Raw genomic sequence first — 19,695 nt, forward strand, 5'->3', positions numbered from 1 at the left:
AATTTGTTTCCTGAAACTGCTTTTTTAAATAAAAGTCAACTGTAACCCGATGGTCCTGTTTAAACTTGTGTCTGTCTGTTGAACTCTCAAATATGGAGCCTATCTGAATCTTTGATTGTAGGAAGGTTGAATTCCATTCAAACACGAGGGTGGCAGTGAATTTTGCTAGTTGTTTTGGTTGATTTTAAGATTCCACATTGTGGGGCAGTGTTGCATCTTACAGATTGAATATTTATGATTTGATGGCCAAAAACACACCCTCAAAACGAATGATTGATTAATTTTAGTCCTTTTTGCTACACAATTGCTATTGCTACCCAATAGGTTTGACTATTGAAATAAAGACACCTATAGTGGAAACATGGTCACCACAAGGTCTGCAGCTGTTCAAGAAGGCCCACAGCCATCACTTCAGAGCAACTCGGGATGGGCAATAAACATAACCTTGCCAGCATCCCCCATATCCCAAGAACAAATAAAACAAAGAACAAAATAGTTCAAAGTTTTTTTTTCTGGGAGCAGCACAAAGTGTTGCTTCCTTTTTACAGGAAACTTTGTGATATCCGGCACCGACGGGACCGAGCTGTTGCCGATCTATCAAAACTGCCGGACAAACCAGCGCTAATGTTGAAACATACAGAGATTTTGAGCTCCGTATCTGGCAACAAACACTGTTGCTTAGCAACAGCTTCTAAACAGTCGGCCCGTACCTTGGAAGCGTCTCTGTAGCTTAGCAACAGCTTCAGAGAGACTTTGCAGAGCCTGACTGTTTGGAAAAAAAAAAAAGCCACGAGAAGAAAAAAAACCTAACAAAACGGCTCCTGATTTCTGCCGGTGGATCGAGGTTTCCGGACATTCAACCTCCGGATAAACCAAAGTTTCCTGTATATATATAAAAAAAAAATCAAACCATAGCTAAGAATTATTCTTAACCCCCCTTTTTTTTCCTGTTCTGTCGACAGTGCTGAAAATATTGGGTAATTGGTTTGAAGGAGTTTCTAGTTGGGAGCATTGCATTAACTGGCAGAGTTCACAGAATCACAGAAACCCCACAATGCAGATAGAGGCCATTTCGGCCCATCGAGCCTGCACAGACACACATCCCACCCGATCCCCGTAACCACTACACCAACACATATCCCACCCTATCCCCGTAACCCCACGTATTTAATCCCCCTAACACTAAGGGTCAATTTATCATAGCAAATCAACCTAACCCGCACATTTTTGGACTGTGGGAGGAAACCGGAGCACCCGGAGGGTAGAAGCTGAAGCACACTATCGCCAGATTATGTTCAGCTGCCTCATAGGTTGACTCTGTAACCTACCTAAGATTACGATTCTTTTTCTCTATCGCCAACAGCACGCACTTTGCACCAGAATATTTTTTTAAAAAACAATTATAACAACTTGCATTTATGTAGCGCCTTTAACGTAGTAAAACGTCCCAAGGAGCATCACCAGAGCGTTGTCAAACAAAATTTGACACAAGATGATAAGAAGTAGAAGCCAGGAGCAGGCCATTCGGCCCTTTGAGCCTGTTCAATCAGATTGTGGCTGCGAACAGTCTGGTTCAGCCTCACAGTTGCCGGAGAGAGGGATGGAGTCGGTGGCTAAGGAACGGAGTTTGTGACGGGGACCGCAGGCAAAGGCTTCGGTCTTCCCAATATTTAGTTGGAGGAAATTTCTGCTCATCCAGTACAGAAAACATGTTAATTTCTTCATTTTATATAATAAATAACTTGGTATGACTCTCTACGTAAGCAGTTGTGCGGATGGATGACTGAACATGGACCATTACTTTCCACTCCGCATTAGTTTTAACAAATCTGTAAATGTACTTACAACATGACTTGCTTATGGATTTGTTAAAACTATTGTGGATCAATTTTTCCACCAGATTGCTCAAGGTTTAAGTACCATCTTGAATCAAAAGTGTTCCGTTATGCAAGAAGAGATGATGGAAGAGGAGCAGTGGAACACTAAAACAAAATCAAAATACTGGAAATCTGAAATAAAAACAGAAAAAACTGCTGGAAATGCTCAGCAGGTCAGGCAGCATGCGGTGGAGAGAGAAAGAGAGTTAGCGTTTCAGGTCGATGACCTTTCGTCCGAACAATGGAACGCTCTTCGATTCGCATTGTTGTCTGCATATTGCAATGTGTTGTTTATGGTCTTGAGAAGTCAGCATCTTGAACCGTCCCTCATGGGTAATAATGGATGCCTAGTGGAGGATGTTGGCGTTTTGCATGAAATATGCTAGTGACCATTGAGAACATAATTGCCAAGTAGCTCGGGAGCAATTAAATTTAAGAATAGGTCACCATGTGATCAAGAATGTGTACAAGGACAGTGCTGTACAAAAGAGCATTTGGCCAGGTGCAATCTGACGGCAGAGATCTTGTGTTTGAAGGTTTTTTGTGGTACCATTTAAAAAGTCTTTTAGAAAACAGCATGCTCTGGAAATTTATCAAGAGGACGTCCTTAAAGCTTAGCAGCTAATGTTCTTTCCAGAATGATACTGAGCTAAACAGATGAGGTTCAATCCCTGGTCTTTGTTCAGTAGCCTTCTGGAAACTAGGTTAAGATGACCCAAACCTATTTTGGATTACAGGCGGCAGGTAAAGGCGACTTATCTCATCTGCGCTACCCAGCGGTGATGACTTCTTTCTGGGAGAATAAAGTGTCCTCAAGTTGCCTTTGGAATATTCTAATTATTTTGAGTTATGGTAAAATAAAACTAGTGCATGTGCTGCAGAAAGCATGTACAAATTACAGCAAATGTATAATTCAATACATTTTTTTATTTGTATCTCTTGTGTTCTTGCAGGTCAAGGTGTCAACCCCACACTGGCGGGCCTGATAGGACTACATGGGCCCGTTGACAAACAGCCCTTTATGGTGGTTTTCTTCAAAGTCAGTGAGGTGCATATTCGAACAACGCGATCGGCTGCAAACAAACGCAGGCACCAAGGCCGTACCAAATCTACATCAGTTCAAGAGTCACCCAGAGCAACGAGTTTAACTGGTAAATGAGAACAGCGAGGGGTGAAAGATTTCAGTCTTTGATTTTTCTGCCGATTTAGGGGAAGAGCATTTTATTTGAATTGTTAAATTGAAAGAGTGATAAAGTAGCAAAGTTTTCATGTTGGGAATAATTAAAACTTTCCGTAGTACAGTCTACCCTTCCAAAAGACATTGATGGATTTCTACCATTTATTCCTGAATCAAAGGGCATTTGTGCTGTAGGCTTGTGTCCATTGGGAATTGAATTTAGACTGCACAAACTTTCTTGGGTCCTTCATTAGCTGGGTTGGAGAGAAAAGATAATGTAATGTTGTGTACTACATAATTCGCTTTCCCTGATGCTATAAATAAGACCCCTTTGGCATAATAGTAATTAATATAAACATTTCCAGTAACTTCCATTAAGTGTTAAATTTAGTTTATTCCTGCTGTTAAACCTGTGTCGCAACTCCCTCCAGAAACAACATTCTGTTATTTAATGTATTTCGTATTATCATCTTATGTCTTCCAAATGGTTTTTGGGATATACACTAATTTGTATTACTCTGTGTAAGGAGATTGTGGGTGGCAATAATCTTGTGTGTATGTAAATAAAAATAGGGGCGAAATAAAGGGGCAAAAGGGTAGGGGAGAGGGAAACGAGAGATGGCGGTGGACCTCCCGTATGAAAGGTTTTTGAGTTGGACGTTCGTACAGATGTTGTCATATTTATGGGTATTTTCAATTATCCACTTCCTCCTAAGGGTACTACTTCCACGTGAATGATCAAACTGTGGTTGGACCATCTGCCAAAATTACAAATTAACAATTGAAGTTTGGCCGTTTGCATAGCTTTTACTAATACTGTACACGTTGGGTTTCTAAATGTGCACATTTCCCATCCCCACCCAACAGCAGCAAAATCATTCTACGCATATTTCAACATGTTCTTTTTATGCAGTACATAAGTTGTGGAACAATACCTTTCTTCAGCTTTTTTTTTATAAAGAACACTAAACTTCTGTTTTCTTTTATACATCTGTCTTCACCAGAGAGAGAGCTGCAGAGAAGAGCGATTTGTGCTTTGGTGCCATTGTGCATTTGAACAATAACTTAAAAATAGCAAACACACTGCAGTACATTGATGTACTGGGTTTGTGCCTGCTTTTTCCATGCAGAGTTTCTGATTTCACCCGCACTTGGGGTGAGGGGCCAAGAGGAACTGGAAATCGGTCCTTCCAAGTGTCTGCACGAAAAGCAGTAGAGGTGTGGGAATAGGTCAGTTGCCCAGTTCCGGTTGGGGAATAGTGTACAATACAAATCTAAAAGGACATAAAAATGGGGATGGAGAGAGAAATGAACTGCAATAAAAAGCCTAACTCATACTGTTAATTACTTTTGAATATAAGTGAGCTGCAAACTCTACCCACAATCTATGACCTCAAATCAAATGTTGTCCAAAATAATAAGCATTTCAATATCGAGGTGTTGCCGGCCTGGGAGCGAGGCCAGCGAGCACGGGGTGAACGGGACTTGGCGTGAGTTAGGACACGGGCAGTAGAGTTTTGAATGAGCTCAATATATGGAGGGTGCAAGGTGGTAGAGTTGAAACTTTTCTCAGTGAAGTTTAGCATTTAGTATACTGCCACAAAATGTCTGCACACTTAGTATAAATGGACTCACTTTAAAGCAGTGTGCAAGCATAAGCTATTTTTAATTGGACCTTTTTGAAGTTTACAGTGATGTCTTTGACGTTTTGGCTGATTTTCAATTATGTCTATGATGACGACAACAACTTGCATTTATATAGCGCCTTTAACGGAGTAAACCGTCCGAAGGTGCATCACAGGAGTGTTATCAAACAAAATTTGACACCCGAGTTGATATTAGGATAGGTGACCAAAGCTTGGTAAAACGGGTAGGTTTTAAGGAGCGTCTTAAAGGAGGAGAGTGAGTTAGTGAGGCTTAGGAAGGGAGTTCCAGGGCCTAGGCTGCTGAAGGCACGGCCGCCAATGGTGGAGCAATGAAAATCGTAGCTGCACAAGAGGACAGAATTGGAGGAGCGCAGAGATCTCTGAGGGTTGTAGGGCTGGAGGAGGTTACAGAGATGGTGAGAGGCGAGGCCATGGACAGATTTGAAAACTAGAAAGAGCATTTTAATATCGAGGTGTTGCCTGCTCGGGAGCCAATGTTGGTCAGCGAGCACGGGGGGGATGGGTGAACGGAACTTGGTGCGAGTTAGGATATGGGCAGTAGAGTTTTGGATGAGCTCTAAATATATGGAGGGTTCAAGGTGGGAGGCTGGCCAGGAGTGCATTGGAATCGTCCAGTCTGGTGGTAACAGGCATGGATAAGGGTTTCAGCAGTAGGTGAGCTGAGGCAGGGGCGGAGGCAGGCGATGTTACCGAGGTGGAAGTAGACCACTTCTGTCGGTCGCTTTTATTTTTTATATCGTGGGTGTTTTGAGGTTGATGCAACTTGAACATTGAAGCGTTTTCCTTCTCTGATCTGCAGTTGGTCATTTTTGGTTCCTGATGCGGGACTGTCCCTGTGAGTTTTTTCTTAAGTGAACTCCATGGGTTCCAGAACACACAGTAATGCCTGAAAACGGAGACCAATTAAAAACTAACCATTGCTTTCACCTAATGACGTCTCTAGATGTACTGAAGCAGTTTGAGTTACACACTACTGCTGTGTCCACATAGATATGTCTCCTTCACAGGACAGGGCGCCTATTTCTTCAAGTGGCATGGGTGGTGCTTCTGCTCTTTCAGGATCTGATTTGCAGTCCAGTATCTTTCAAACCGACTTGTCAGAACATTGAGTCATTCACACCTCACTCTTTTTTTTCTGGACATGCTCCAGATTTTGCTTTAGTGTTGACATTGCCAGATTACCCCATCTATATGGCTTTTAGCAGAATTGCAGACAGTAAGTAGCAGAATTAGATTAGGAGCCACATTCCCAAGCAAAGGGGACATTACATACAAGCGTTGCCTGGAAAGACACTGGTCACTTTTTGTAACCATCGAGTAATTTTATTTCAGGACTGGCAGACTACAGCTTGATGATTTATTTTTGGGGAGGAATGTTTTGATATGCTTTCACTCTGATTCTGAGAATTCTGTAGAAGCTTAGAAGAGAGGGAAACTCTTAGTCGCCGAGGAAGCATGATTCTAAGACACGCAAAACTACCCATCGACCTCTAGCGGTCTGCCAACAACAACTGTTCTTCCATCCTGAATTCCTCAAGGAGTAAAGAAGTATTTCAGATCATTTGCTCTTAATGCTGAAGAGTTTTCATAACCTCTGGGTAAGTGGACTCATTTTGACTCCATCAGGCCACGATATTTGAATCTTAACTTTTAGGAGCTACACATTTTTGACCTCTGAATATTCCTCACAGGCTGGTTTCACTTGTAAAGTGGCAGTTATTCCACCACAATTCACCTTCGGGCCATCTACAGATGGTTTGGCTCTTGAGAAATAAACCATTGAGTGAAAGTCTCTCGCCTTCAATGTTTTTATCGATTTTTGGCCTCCATATCATCTTGCATTCTAAAAATGCAGAGCACCAAGTAGAAGAGACTCATTTTATGGTGCCAGGATGCTTTGAAACCATATAGTGACTATTTTAGCAATCATTGTTTAATTGAGCAATGGGAGGCCTTCAAAGAGGAGATGGTTCGGGTATAAACTTGGAAGTATAGTGAACAGTGAGGAGGAGAGTGATAGACTTCAGGAAGACATAGACAGGCTGGTGAAATGGGTGGACACGTGGCAGATGAAATTTAACGCAGAAAAGTGTGAAGTGATACAATTTGGTAGAATGAATGAGGATAGGACATATAAACTAAATGGTACAGTCCACAAACCGAGACACCTGGGGGGGTATATGTGCACAAATCGTTGGAAGGTGGCCGGGCAGGTTGAGAAAGCGGTTAAAAAATGCTTACGGGATCCTGGGCTTCATAAATAGAGGTGTAGAGTAAAAAGTGTTGAAATTATGATGAACCTGTATAAAACACTGGTTCAGCCCCAACTGAAGTACTGTGTCCAATTCTGGACACCACACTTTAGGAAGGATGTGAAGGCCTTGGAGAGGATGCAGAAAAGATTTACGAGAATGATTCCCAGGATGAGGGATTTCAGTTACATGGATAGACTGGAGAAGCTGGGGTTGTTCTCAGAGCAGAGAAGATTGAGCGGAGATTTGATCGAGATGTGCATAATCATGAGGGGTCTAGACAGAGTAGATAGAGAAACTGTTCCCATTGGCAGAAGGGTCGAGAACCAGAGGACACAAATTTAAGGTGATTGGCAAAAGAACCAAAGGCGCGACGTAAGAAAAAACATTTTTATGCAGCAAGTGATTATGATCTGGAATTCACTGCCTGAAAGGGTGGTGGAAGCAGATTCCATCACGGCTTTCAAAAGGGAATTGAATAAGTATATGATGGAAAGAAATTTGCAGGGCTATGGGGAAAGGGCGGGGGAGTGGGACTAGCAGAGAGCCAGCACGGGCTCGACAGGCAAAATGGCCTCCTTCTGTGCTGTAACCATTCTATGATTCTCGAGTAGACGCATTCGTATGAGGGAGAAAGGATGGGCATCCAAAGCTGGAGCTCCCTGGATGACTCAAGATAGAGGCTAAAATGAGACAGAAAAAGGAGGCTAATGACAATAGCACGGTTCAGAATACAGTAGAGAACCAAGCTGAAAGTACAGAGGAGATCTAAAAAAGGGAAGAGAGAGTGCGAGAATAGATTAGCAGGTAACATTAAAGGGAACCCAAAAGCCTTTTTATTAATGCATAAATAGTAGAAGGGTGGGGCCAGAAAGGAGACCACCTTGTGGAGGCAGTGGACATGGCTGAGCTACTAAATGAGTAATTTGCATCTGTCTTCACTAAAGAAGAGGATGCTGCCAATGTAGTAGTAAAGGAGGAGGCAGTAGCGATATTGGATAGGATAAAAACAGATAGAGGATGTACTTAAAAGGTTGGCAGTTCTCAAAGTAGAAAGGTCACCAGTCCAGATGGAATGCATCCTAGGTTACTGAGGGAAGTATGGGTGGAAATTGCGGAGGCTCAGGCCACAATCATCCTTGGATATGGGGGTTGTGCCAGAGGACTGGAGGATTGCAAAAAATGTTACACACCTGATTTTTTTAAGAAGGGGGAGAGAGATAAACCTGGCAACTACAGGCCAGTCAGCCGAACCTCAGTGGTGGAGAAACTTTGAGACAATAATCCGGGACAAAATCAATTGCCATTTGGAAAAGTACGGGCTAATAAAAGAAAGTCAGCATGGCTTTGTTAAAGGCAAATTGTATTTGACTAACTTGATTGAGTTCTTTGATGAAGTAACGGAATGGGTTGATGAGGGTAGTGCGGTAGATGTTGTGTATATGGACTTTCAAAAGGCATTTGACAAAGAGCCACATAATAGACTTGTTTGCAAAATTAAAGCCCATGGCATTAAAGGGGCAGTGGCAGCATTGATACAAAATTGGCCAAGGGACAGCAAGCCGAGAGTAGTGGTGAACGGTTATTTTACAGACTGGAGGGAAGAGCTTCCCAGGGATATTAGGACAACTGCACTTTTTGATGTATATTAATGATGATCTGGACCTGGGTAATCCGGGCATAATTTAACATTTTGCAGATAATGCGACACTTGGAAATGTAATAGGATAGTAACAGACTTCAGGAGGACAGAAACAAACTGAAAAAATGGGCAGACACACGGCAGATAAAATTATAGCAGAGAAGTGTGAATTGATAGATTTTGGTATGAAGAATGAGGAGCGGCAATATGAACTAAATGGTACAATTTTAAAGGGGGTGCAGGAACAGAGATTTGCGGATGTATGTGCACAAATCTTTGTAGGTGGCAGGGCAAGTTGAGAAGGCTGTTAAAAAGCGCATGGGATCTTTGGCTTTATTAATAGAGGAATAGAGTACAAAAGCAAGGATGTTATGCTAAACCTTATGAAACACTGGTTAGGCCTCAGCTGGAGTATTTTCAATTCTGGGCACCACACTTTAGGAAGTATTTCAATCCTTTGGAGAGGGTGCAGAAGAGATTTACTAGAATGGTACTAGGGATCAGGGACTTCAGTTATGTGGCGAGACTGGAGAAGCTGAGGTTTTTCTCCTTTAGAGCAGGGCAGGTTAAGAGGAAATTTGATAGAGGTGTTCAAAATCACGAATGGTTTTGAGAGTAAATAAGGGTCCGTAACCAGAGGACACAAATTTAAGGTGATTGGCAAAAGAAGCAGCGGCAACATGAGGAAACACTTTTTTACACAACGAGTTGTTGTGATCTGGAGTGCACTGCCTGACGGGGTGGTGGAAGCAGATTCAATCGTAACATTCAAAAGAGAGTTGGATAAATACTTGAAGGGAAAAATTGTACAAGGCTATGGGGAAAGAGCAGTTGGGTGGAACTAATTGGATAGCTCTACCAAAGAGCCGGCATGAGCACGATGGGCCGAATGGCCTGCTTCTGTGATGTATCGTTGTATGATTGTAACTATCCATTCCCAGTAAATGGAAAATCTACAGGGGAGCACGTGTTGAGCCGAGGTTATTGGAATACCAGGCTTCTTTTTGCAACCTTCAATGCCATTGTCTGATTTTATTTATCTCCATCGATCTTTGTATGCTCATATTTAGCTTGTCACTTATTGAGATCTTCATTGTCTCATGCTTAAGATAATTTATCAGTTTCAACACATTATAGCAATAGGTTTCAGGCAGTTAGATTGGGCTAGTCTTACACCTCCTCCAGAATTTTTACTTCAAATGAGTTGTATCTTCCGCGAGACATTTTTGGTGCTAAAATGATTTCTGCCACCACATTCCTGTGAGATCAAACAGAGACCCCATTGTGCAGATTGCTTCGGAGCCCTGGCAAACTGTATCAATAGGACTAAACATTTATGTAAATCTAGACGTTTCATTTGATGAAACCTTAGGCAAACCTATCGCTATAAAATATAAGGATTGTGGAATGTATATATTTATTTCAACTGGGCAGTCAACCGCCCAAAGAGTGAAAAGTCATTTCACTCTAGTTATGGCCATTTTATGAACCAATGCTATGGCCATTGTTATGTCACCTTGCTCTCATTTGTAAGATGGCCGCATGGAACAAATCTCATGTTTTCACTTAATATTGTTTTGAACTTTTTACTCTAGTGAAGATGTTCTTTTTGACATATTAGTTCTCAACGCAGTCCTTTATTAAATGATATATTGCTAACTTTTGATACTATAGCATCATCTTTAAAATATCATTAGAAATACATTACAAAGATAACTTTAGTTTTAGTTTGTTCTACCTTATCTGGATTAAAAACTGAGAATAAACTGCAATCAAAGAACAAGATGATGCAGAAGATGAGTCCTGTAACTTCCCTGTGCGCAGAAAAATGTAAAACCTGTATTACATTTCAATCAAATTAACGTGGTAAACAAACACAGCAGTGGTGAAGATGCTGTTTTTTTTTTTATTCGGTGCATTCGAAGTTCATCATCCAACATGACACACAAATGTTTGTTTCTTTGAAACTTTATCTGAAATTGTGCCCATGTACTTGAGAAATGAGGATGTGAGAAAATCTTCTTTCGGTAATCCCAAGGGATAATCTATCGTTTTATTTAAATTAAGGCTATTTAACATGTAAACAATTACGCGACTAAATTCTCAGTAAGCCTTTTACCCCAGCGCCATCCCTATAAACATGAGAAACCCTTCATGTAACTTCTGTGAGGAAAATAAACTTAAGAGCTATTGTGATTGCACTAAATGTGCTCTGTCTGATGCCATCAGCGAACTCTCTTGAAATGTTTAGCTGTGAAGAACAATCCTGTTGTTGAGACCAACCTTGAAACAGGGGATGGCGTTCCTTGACTAAAGTTTTTGGCTGCTTTGTAAATCGCGTGCTTCAGGTCGTGCTGCACGATCTCCTCACTGAAAACTGTCTGCGTTATCAGTTTGAAAATTCCAGACCATTTTAAATGAAGCAAAACTCACAGGACTGCACTGACAGCTGCCTGAATCATGAAGTGACCTGGCATTGCTGCAGTAAATCCGGCCTCTCACCGCTTGCTGGTTGTAGGTAGGAATCCAGCGAGTGGCTGACATCACTTACTGTCCCCAGTGTGAGGAATTTAATCAGCCCCAAGTGGAGAGAGAACTTTTTTTTTAAATGAAAAAGATGCAAGCAATGGAAAGTCATTAATCATAGACTGAGCCCATGTTTCCACCCAGTTGTGATCTGCCCTGTTTTTTCTCAACTTGTGCAGCAGAAAAATGTGGACATAATTGTACGTCTGACTAGCTGTGGGGAAGGCTTCTGCCTAAATATTGAGCTAAAAGGAAATACTGTTAGGAAAAAAAAAAAACAAGAAATCGGCCCTCGACTTAATCTCCTGGCTAACCTAAATCTCCTGGCTAACCTATTTCTGATAAGTTGAACCCCACGATAAACACCCCCTCCCCTTTCATTATTACCTAATTGTAGCACAGCCCGTATTTACTGTTTTAACAAGGATGCTAGCATAAAACAAATGGTTTGGTGAAAGGGTTAATGCCTCTGTGGGTTGATGAGCTGTCACTTAACATTTTTTAAATACCTTGAACATAATTGTAGCTGTTTGAGCGGCTTTCGCTGAGCAGCATGCAGCTTGTTAGAAGCAGATCCGGCCATTTAATGTGTGGCATAAAATTTTATGAGCAGGAAGTAAACCAGAAACTATTTTATTGGTACCACTTTTGTAGCATTTACTATCAGTGGAATCTCAAAGCAAACAGCTTCTTGTTTAGCTTAATGAGGCATCCAGTGGGGTGTGTGTGTGGAAATGCAACACAAAGTAATATATTATCGATTAATGACATGATGGTAAATACATCTGTAGTGATCCTAATTAAAGTTTCATTAGTGTGCAGAGAAGACAAAACAATCTGTTAGAAGGGTCATGTAGTTAACGTGTGCAAAAACCTTAATGGGAATATCCCTGTAGGCACCAAAATCCTTTTATCCAGTTGTCCCCGTTATGTAACAGTTGTCTAAGGTTTGAATTGCCTGAGCTTGTATAAAAGGATCACTCTATTAACAGAGTGTTCATTTACTGGCAAGCCCTGTTTAAATGAGTGCAGACAAAATTGTATGGGGCTGTAGGAATTGATAAAATGGCATTCAAAGTGTATGATGTAGGTTAGATCACTAGTCATGCACCTTACCTGTTTCAGAGCTGTTACTGAGGAAGTTTGATTTGGATCGACAGCTAGTTAAATTAGTTACAGGTGTAAACAGGCTGCTTAATTTGATCTACCTGGGACGTGTGCTACTGAGTTGATAAAAGAAACAGAACATGATTATCCTGGGATCATGCCATGCAATGTAGGGACTAGTTAGGGGGCAATGCCAGCAGAGCCTGTTTTTGGCTTGACCTTCTCGAGATGTTAACCTAGAAGAGTGTCTTCCTTCAGTTATAACCACTTGGCATTGCATTTTGTGCCAGCAGCTGTTGTGTGAGAAGTTCCAAGAACCACGAGGCCACCAGTGAGCAGGCGTAGAAGGGAGCTTCACTCCCCTCTTTACTGGCTGCTCTTCTCTCGGTGCTGCCTCCACTCACCATGTTCCCGCTGCAACTGGCTCTGCAGAAAATGCTGGGCCCAGCCCCGTCTCCCTCTCCCCGACCACCAGCCCGATGTGTGTGTCTCTTGCTCCCTCTCTTGCTCCCTCTCTTGCTCCCTCTCTTGCTCCCTCTCTTGCTCCCTCTCTTGCTCCCTCTCTTGCTCCCTCTCTTGCTCCCTCTCTTGCTCCCTCTCTTGCTCTCGCTCTCGCTTCTCTCTTTCTCTCTCTTTCTCTCTCTCTTTCTCTCCATTCTTTCTTTCTCTCTCTCTCTCTCTCTCTCTTCTCCGCGCCCCCCCCTCATATGCCCACGCTTTCCCCTCCGAGCACTAATCCCCCGATCCCTACACCCTGCTCACCCTCATCCAACCCAGCCTGACATATCTCCAGCTCCGATTCTGCCTGTCCACCCCACCCCGACTCCTGGCTGCTTCTCCACCAGCCGGCCCTGTTTCCAGTTTCCCCTAAGTGGGAGCCGGCTCTCTGTGGTAGTGTGGGATGGGGTGGGGAGCGACCGCTGCTGTGGCACAAATTTAAAGGCCAAGTTCTCCTGGGCTTCTAGCAGCAGTGCCCGCGAGATTCGTGCCCCATTCCGGGACACTCGCGGCGAGTTGGCAATCCTAGATCGTAACTTGTAGCTTGGCATTGATGAACAACTTTAGCTCTCCTTGTGCTTTTGAAATTTTTATTTGCTCACGGTCTGCTACTCCTATTTTAAGAGGTCACATGAAAGCCATTACAACCCTCTGTAAACTTAAGTTCATCGAAAACTTGTATGCCTGTATTCCAGCTCTCATCAAGTCACGTTCACCCATTTCCTTTGTACTCGCTGACCCTCATTGGCTCCCAATCCGGCAACCCCTCAGATTTAAAATTCTCATCCTTGTTTTCAAATCCCTCCATGGCCTCGCCCCCTCCCTATCTTTCTAATCTCCTCCAGTCCTGTAACCCTCCAAGAACTCTGCGGTCCTCCAATTTTGGCCTCTTGTGTATCCCCGATATCCTTCACCTCACCATTGGTGGCCGTGTCTTTAGCTGTCTGCTGGCTCTGTCAAATTTTGTCTGATAATGCTCTTGTGAAGTGTCTTGGGACATTTTACTATGTTTAAATTTTTTTTTAAAAAAACGATATAAATGCAAATTGTTGTCAGCTACCTCTGGGAAGTTCAGTTGTTGAGCAGCGTAGTGTTGAAAAATTAAACTATTAGTATGGCATTTTTGTCAAGAAACTGATGCTGAAATGCCTAAAACACTATCGAAGTTGAAAAAAGAAGACCAACGCAGTAAATCAAAAGTAGTGATTGGGTGACTTCAAGCTTGGGATTTAAAAGCCTTTAGATTGTCGAAGGAGCCATTCTGGTGTTCCAGCCTTCCCTGCACAATCTCATGTCAGATCCAACTGAACTTGAGTCAGAATGATACCTGGACTTCAAGGGTTAAGTTTCGAGGTGAGATTAAACAAATTAGGGTTGTATTCCCTAGAATTAAAAAGTTAATGGGTGATTTGATCGAAGTTTTCAAAATTTTAAGGGGAACTGAGAGGGTAGAACGAGAGAAACTATTTCCGCTGGTTGGGGATTCTAGGACTAGGGGGCATAAAATTAGAGCCAGACCTTTCAGGAGTGAAATTAGGAAACACTTCTACACACAAAGGGTGGTAGAAGTTTGGAAAACTCTTCCACAAACATAAATTGATTCTAGATCAATACATTTAAAATCTGAAATTGATCGCTTTTTGTTCACTAAAGGTATTAAGGGATATGGGGCAAAGGCGGGTATATGGAGTTAGGTCGCAGATCAGCCATGATCTCATTGAATGGCGGAACAGGCTCGAGGGGCTCAATGGCCTATTCCTGTTCCTATGTTGAGTCCAAAAATTCCATGGGGCCATTTACAGCGTAAACTTATCGGGTCCGCTTGTTTAAATTTCTGTTGAAAGTTCAGCACACTCCCACGTCATACGTGTGCGTGCATGTGTGTGTGGTGGGGTGCATGGAAATTGGGAGCTAACCAAAAATGGCTGAAGATTGCAGCAGGTAAATAGGAGAGGATTTGTCTTTTAAGCTCTGAGTTGACAGACAGCTAGCTGTAATGGATGGCTTGTGTGTGATTTTGTGACACTTTTAAAGCTTGTGTTCTAGTGAAGGACCTGGCAGAGACCCTTCAAAAATAAACAGAGCAGGACATTGCAAGGAGGTAGAGAAGAAGAGCACACCAACTTTAATTGGTCCTGAATGAGGTGCAGCAAAGGAAAGAAAGAGTGCTGGGTGCATATGGGAGGAAAACACAAGGGGGGCGAAAGAACAGAGTAGTGGTGTACGGTTGCTTTTAGAAACATAGAAACATAGAAGATAGGAGCAGGAGTAGGCCATTCGGCCCTTCTAGCCTGCTCCACCATTCAATGAGATCATGGCTGATCATTGAAATTCAGTACCCTGTCCCTGCCTTCTCCCAATATCCCTTGATCCCTTTAGCCTTAAGAAATATATCCAACTCTTTCTTGAATATATTTAATGAACTGGCCTCCACCGCCCTCTGTGACAGAGAATTCCACAGGTTCACCACTCTCTGGGTGAAGAAATTCCTCCTCATTTCAGTCGTAAATGTCCTACTATGACCCCTGGTTCTGGACACCCAGACCATCGGGAACATCCTTCCAGCATCTAATCTGTCCAGGCCTGACAGAATTTTATAGGTTTCGATGAGATCCCCCCTCAATCTTCTAAACTCCAGTGAGTATAAGCCCAATCGACACAATCTCTCCTCATACGTCATTCCTGCCATCCCAGGTACCAGCCTGGTGAATCTTCGCTGCACTCCCTCCATGGCAAGAACGTCCTTCCTTAGATAAGGCGACCAAAACTGCACACAATACTCAAGGTGCGGTCTCACCAAGGCCCTGTACAACTGTAGCAAGACATCCTTGTTCCTGTACTCGAACCCTCTTGCTACGAAGGCCAACATACCATTTGCCTTCTTAACCGCCTGCTGCACCTGCATGCTTACCTTCAGCGACTGGTGCACAAGAACACCCAGGTCTCTTTGCACTTCCCCGTCTCCCAATCTATTGCCATTCAAATAATAATGTGCCTTCCTGTTTTTGCCACCAAAGTGGATAACCTCACATTTATCCACATTATAGTGCATTTGCCATGCTTCTGCCCAATCACCTAACCTGTCCAAATCGTACTGGAGTTTCATGACATCCTCCTCGCAGCATACCCTCCCACCCAGCTTTGTGTCATCTGCAAATTTGGAGATATTACATCCAATTCCCTCGTCCAGATCATTAATATATATTGTGAACAGCTGGGGTCCTAGGACCGAGCCTTGCGGTACCCCACTAGTCACTGCCTGCCACTCGGAAAACGACCCGTTTATTCCAACTCTTTGCTTTCTGTCCGTCAACCAGTTCTCTAGCCAAGTCAATACCTTGCCCCCAATCCCATGTGCCTTAATTTTGCACGCTAATCTCTTATGCGGGACCTTATCGAAAGCCTTCTGAAAGTCCAAATATACCACATCCACTGGTTCTCCCTTATCTATTTTACCAGTTACATCCTCAAAAAATTCCAGTAGATTAGTCAAGCATGATTTACCTTTTGTAAATCCATGTTGACTTTGCCTGATCCTGTCACTGCTTTCCAAGTGCACTGCTATTACATCTTTTATAATGGACTGTAGCATTTTCCCCCCACTACCGATGTAAGGCTTACCGGTCTATAATTCCCCACTTTTTCTCTGCCACCTTTTTTGAATAGTGGGGTAACATTAGCTACCCTCCAATCCATGGGTACTGTTCCAGAGTCTATCGAGTTCTGGAAGATGACCAGCAATGCATCTACTATTTCTAGGGCCACTTCCTTAAGTACCCTGGGATGTTGATTATCAGGCCCTGAGGATTTATCGGCCTTCAGTCCCATCAATTTTCCTAACACCATTTCCCTACAAATACTGATTTCTTTCAGTTCCACCCTTTCATCAGACCCTATGTTCCCCGGTATTTCTGGGAGGTTATTTGTGTCCTCCTTTGTGAAGACAGAACCAAAATATGTATTTAATTGGTCTGCCATTTCTTTGTTCCCCATTATAAATTCCCCCGATTCTGACTGCAAGGGACCTACGCTTGACTTCACCAATCTTTTTCTCTTCACATATCTATAAAAGCTTTTACAGTCAGTTTTTATGTTCCCTGCAAGCTTACTCTCATATTCTATTTTCCCTTTCTTAATTAATCCCTTTGTCCTCCTTTGTTGAATCCTGAACTGCTCCCAATCCTCAGGATTATTGCTTTTGCTGGCCAATTTGTATGTCCTCTCCTTGGATCTTATGCTATCCCTAATTTCCCTTGTTACCCACGGTTGAGTCACCTTTTTTGTTTTATTTTCGTGCCAAACTGGGATGAACAACTTCTGTAGTTCATCCATTCGGTCTTTGAATGTTTGCCATTGCCTATCCACCGTCACCCCTTTGAGTGCCATTCCCCAATCAATCCGACCCAACTCGCTCCTCAGACCATCGTAGTTTCCTTTATTTAAATTGAGGACCCTTGTTTCTGAGTCAACTACTTCATTCTCCATCTTAATGAAGAATTCGATCATATCATGATCGCTCCGACCCAAGGGGCCTCGTACAACAAGATTGCTAATTAATCCTTTCTCGTTACATAATACCCAGTCTAAGATGGCCTGATCTCTGGTTGGTTCCTCGACATATTGGTCAAGGAAACCATCCCGTAAACACTCCAGGAATTCCTCCTCCACAGTATTGTTACCAATTTGGTTAGCCCAATCTATATGTAGATTAAAGTCACCCATGATGACTGCTGTGCCCTTATTGCATGCTTCTTTAATTTCCCTTTTAATGCCATCCCCAACCTGTTTGGAGGTCTATATACCACTCCCACTAATGTTTTTTTCCCCTTTAGTATTTCTCAATTCTACCCATACAGATTCCACATCATCAGAGCTAATATCCTTCATTACAATTGTATTAATCCCTTCTTTAACCAGTAATGCTACCCCACCTCCCTTTCCTTTTTGCCTATCTTTCCTGAATATCGAATACCCCTGGATGTTGAGTTCCCAGTCTTGGCCATCCTTGAGCCACGTTTCCGTAATCCCAACCAAATCATATTCGTTTACCTCTATTTGCGCAGCCAATTCATCCACCTTATTACAAATGCTCCTCGCATTAAGACACAAAGCCTTCAGGCTTGTTTTTTTAACGCTCTTAGACCTATTAGAATTATTATTTACTGTGGCCATGTTTGATTTAAACCATTGATTTCTCTGACTGCCACTTTTGTTTTTCTCCTTCCTATCTTTTGCTTTTATCCTTGTTTCCCTTTCCTCTGTCTCCCTGCTCAGGTTCCCAACCCCCTTCCATTTTAGTTTAAACCCTCCCCCACAGCACTAGCAAACAAACCCCCTAGGACATCAGTTCCAGCCCTGCCCAGGTGCAGACCGTCCGGTTTGAACTGGTCCCACCTCCCCCAGAACCGGTTCCAATGTCCCAGGAACTTGAATCCCTCCCCCTGGCACCATTCCTCTAGCCACGTATTCATCTGAAATATTCTTCTATTTCTACTCTGACTAGCACGTGGCACTGGTAGCAATCCTGAGATTACTACCTTTTGAGGTCCTGTTTTTTAATTTACCTCCTAACTCCCTATATTCCGCTTTTAGGACCTAATCCCGCTTTTTACCTACATCGTTGGTGCCTATATGCACCACGACAACTGGCTGTTCACCCTCCCCTTCCAAGATGTTCTGCAGCCGCTTGGAGACATCCTTGACCCTTGCACCAGGGAGGCAACACACCATCCTGGAGTCTCGTTTGCGGCTGCAGAAGCGCCTATCTATTCCCCTTACAATTGAATCCCCTATTACTATAGCTCTACCACTCTTTTTCCTCCCATTCTGTGCAGCAGAGCCACCCCTGGTGCCAGGAAGTTGGCTGCTGCCTTCCTCTAATAAGCCATCCCCCCCAACAGTACTCAAAGTGGTGTATCTGTTGGAGAGGGGGATGGCCACAGGGGACCCCTGCACTACCTGCCTGCGCCTAGCACTCTGCCTGTTGGACACCCGTTCCCTTTCTTCCTGTCCAACCTCTACCTGTGGTGTGTCCAACTCCCTAAACGTGCTATTCACGATGTCCCGAGCATCGTGAACGCTCCAGTATGCATCCAATCGCAGCTCCAGCGCCGCAATGCGGTCTGTCAGTAGCTAGAGGTGTCCCCCAGGAGCCGGTATTAGGACCACTGCTCTATTTGATGTATATTGACGACCTGGATTTGAGTATGCAGAGCATAGTTTCAAAGTTTGCAGATAACATGAAACTCGGAAATGTAGCAAACCGTGAGGAGGACGTCGAAAGACTGGTGAATTGGGAGGCATGTGGCAGATGCAGTTTAACACAGAAGTGTGAATTGCTTCATTTTGGAAGGAAGAATGAGAGGCAATATAAACAAAATGGTACAATTTTAAAGAGGGTATAGGAACAGAAAGACCTGGAGGTTCACATACACAAATCTTTGAAGGTGGCAGAACAAGTTGATAAGATTGTTGAAAAAGCCATATGGGATCCTTGGCTTTATAAATAGAGGCATTGAGTACAAAAGCAAGGAAGTTGTGCTAAACCTTTATAAATCACTGGTTAGGCCTCAGCTGGACGATTGTGTCCAATTCTTGGCCCCACACTTTTTAAGAAGGATGTCAAGGCCTTGGAAAGGTTGCAGAGGAGATTTACTAAAATTATACCAGGGATGAGGGAATTCAGTTACATGGCGAGACTAGAAAAACTGGGATTATGTGAATTTAAAGTATCATGGTTTTAAAGCAATAATAAGCTTGGTAATTCTTATTTGATATCGAATTGGACATATTTTCCTTGGAGCAGGGAAGGTTAAGGGGAGATTTAATAGAAGTGTTCAAAATTATAAAAGGGTTTTGAAAGAGTAAATAGGGAGATACTGTTTCCACTGGCAGGAGGGTCAGTAACCAGAGGGGACAGATGTAAAATAATTGGCAAAAGAACCAGGTG

At 42.9% G+C, this 19,695-nt stretch overlaps 1 protein-coding gene across 1 annotated transcript in view; it reads left to right on the plus strand.

The window, feature by feature from the left end:
- The window catches only part of bmp6 (bone morphogenetic protein 6), a 161,175-nt gene that overhangs the window by 105,950 nt on the left and 35,530 nt on the right, over positions 1-19,695 (plus strand). The window contains exon 4 of the mRNA XM_085993601.1: positions 2,831-3,028. Coding sequence (XP_085849727.1) covers positions 2,831-3,028 — 198 coding nt within the window. The remainder of the gene's footprint in view (positions 1-2,830; positions 3,029-19,695) is intronic.

The sequence above is a fragment of the Somniosus microcephalus genome, chromosome 7 (assembly GCF_052327205.1).
Source record: "Somniosus microcephalus isolate GS21.2 chromosome 7, FLI_Smic_1.0, whole genome shotgun sequence".
Lineage (NCBI taxonomy): Eukaryota > Metazoa > Chordata > Chondrichthyes > Squaliformes > Somniosidae > Somniosus > Somniosus microcephalus.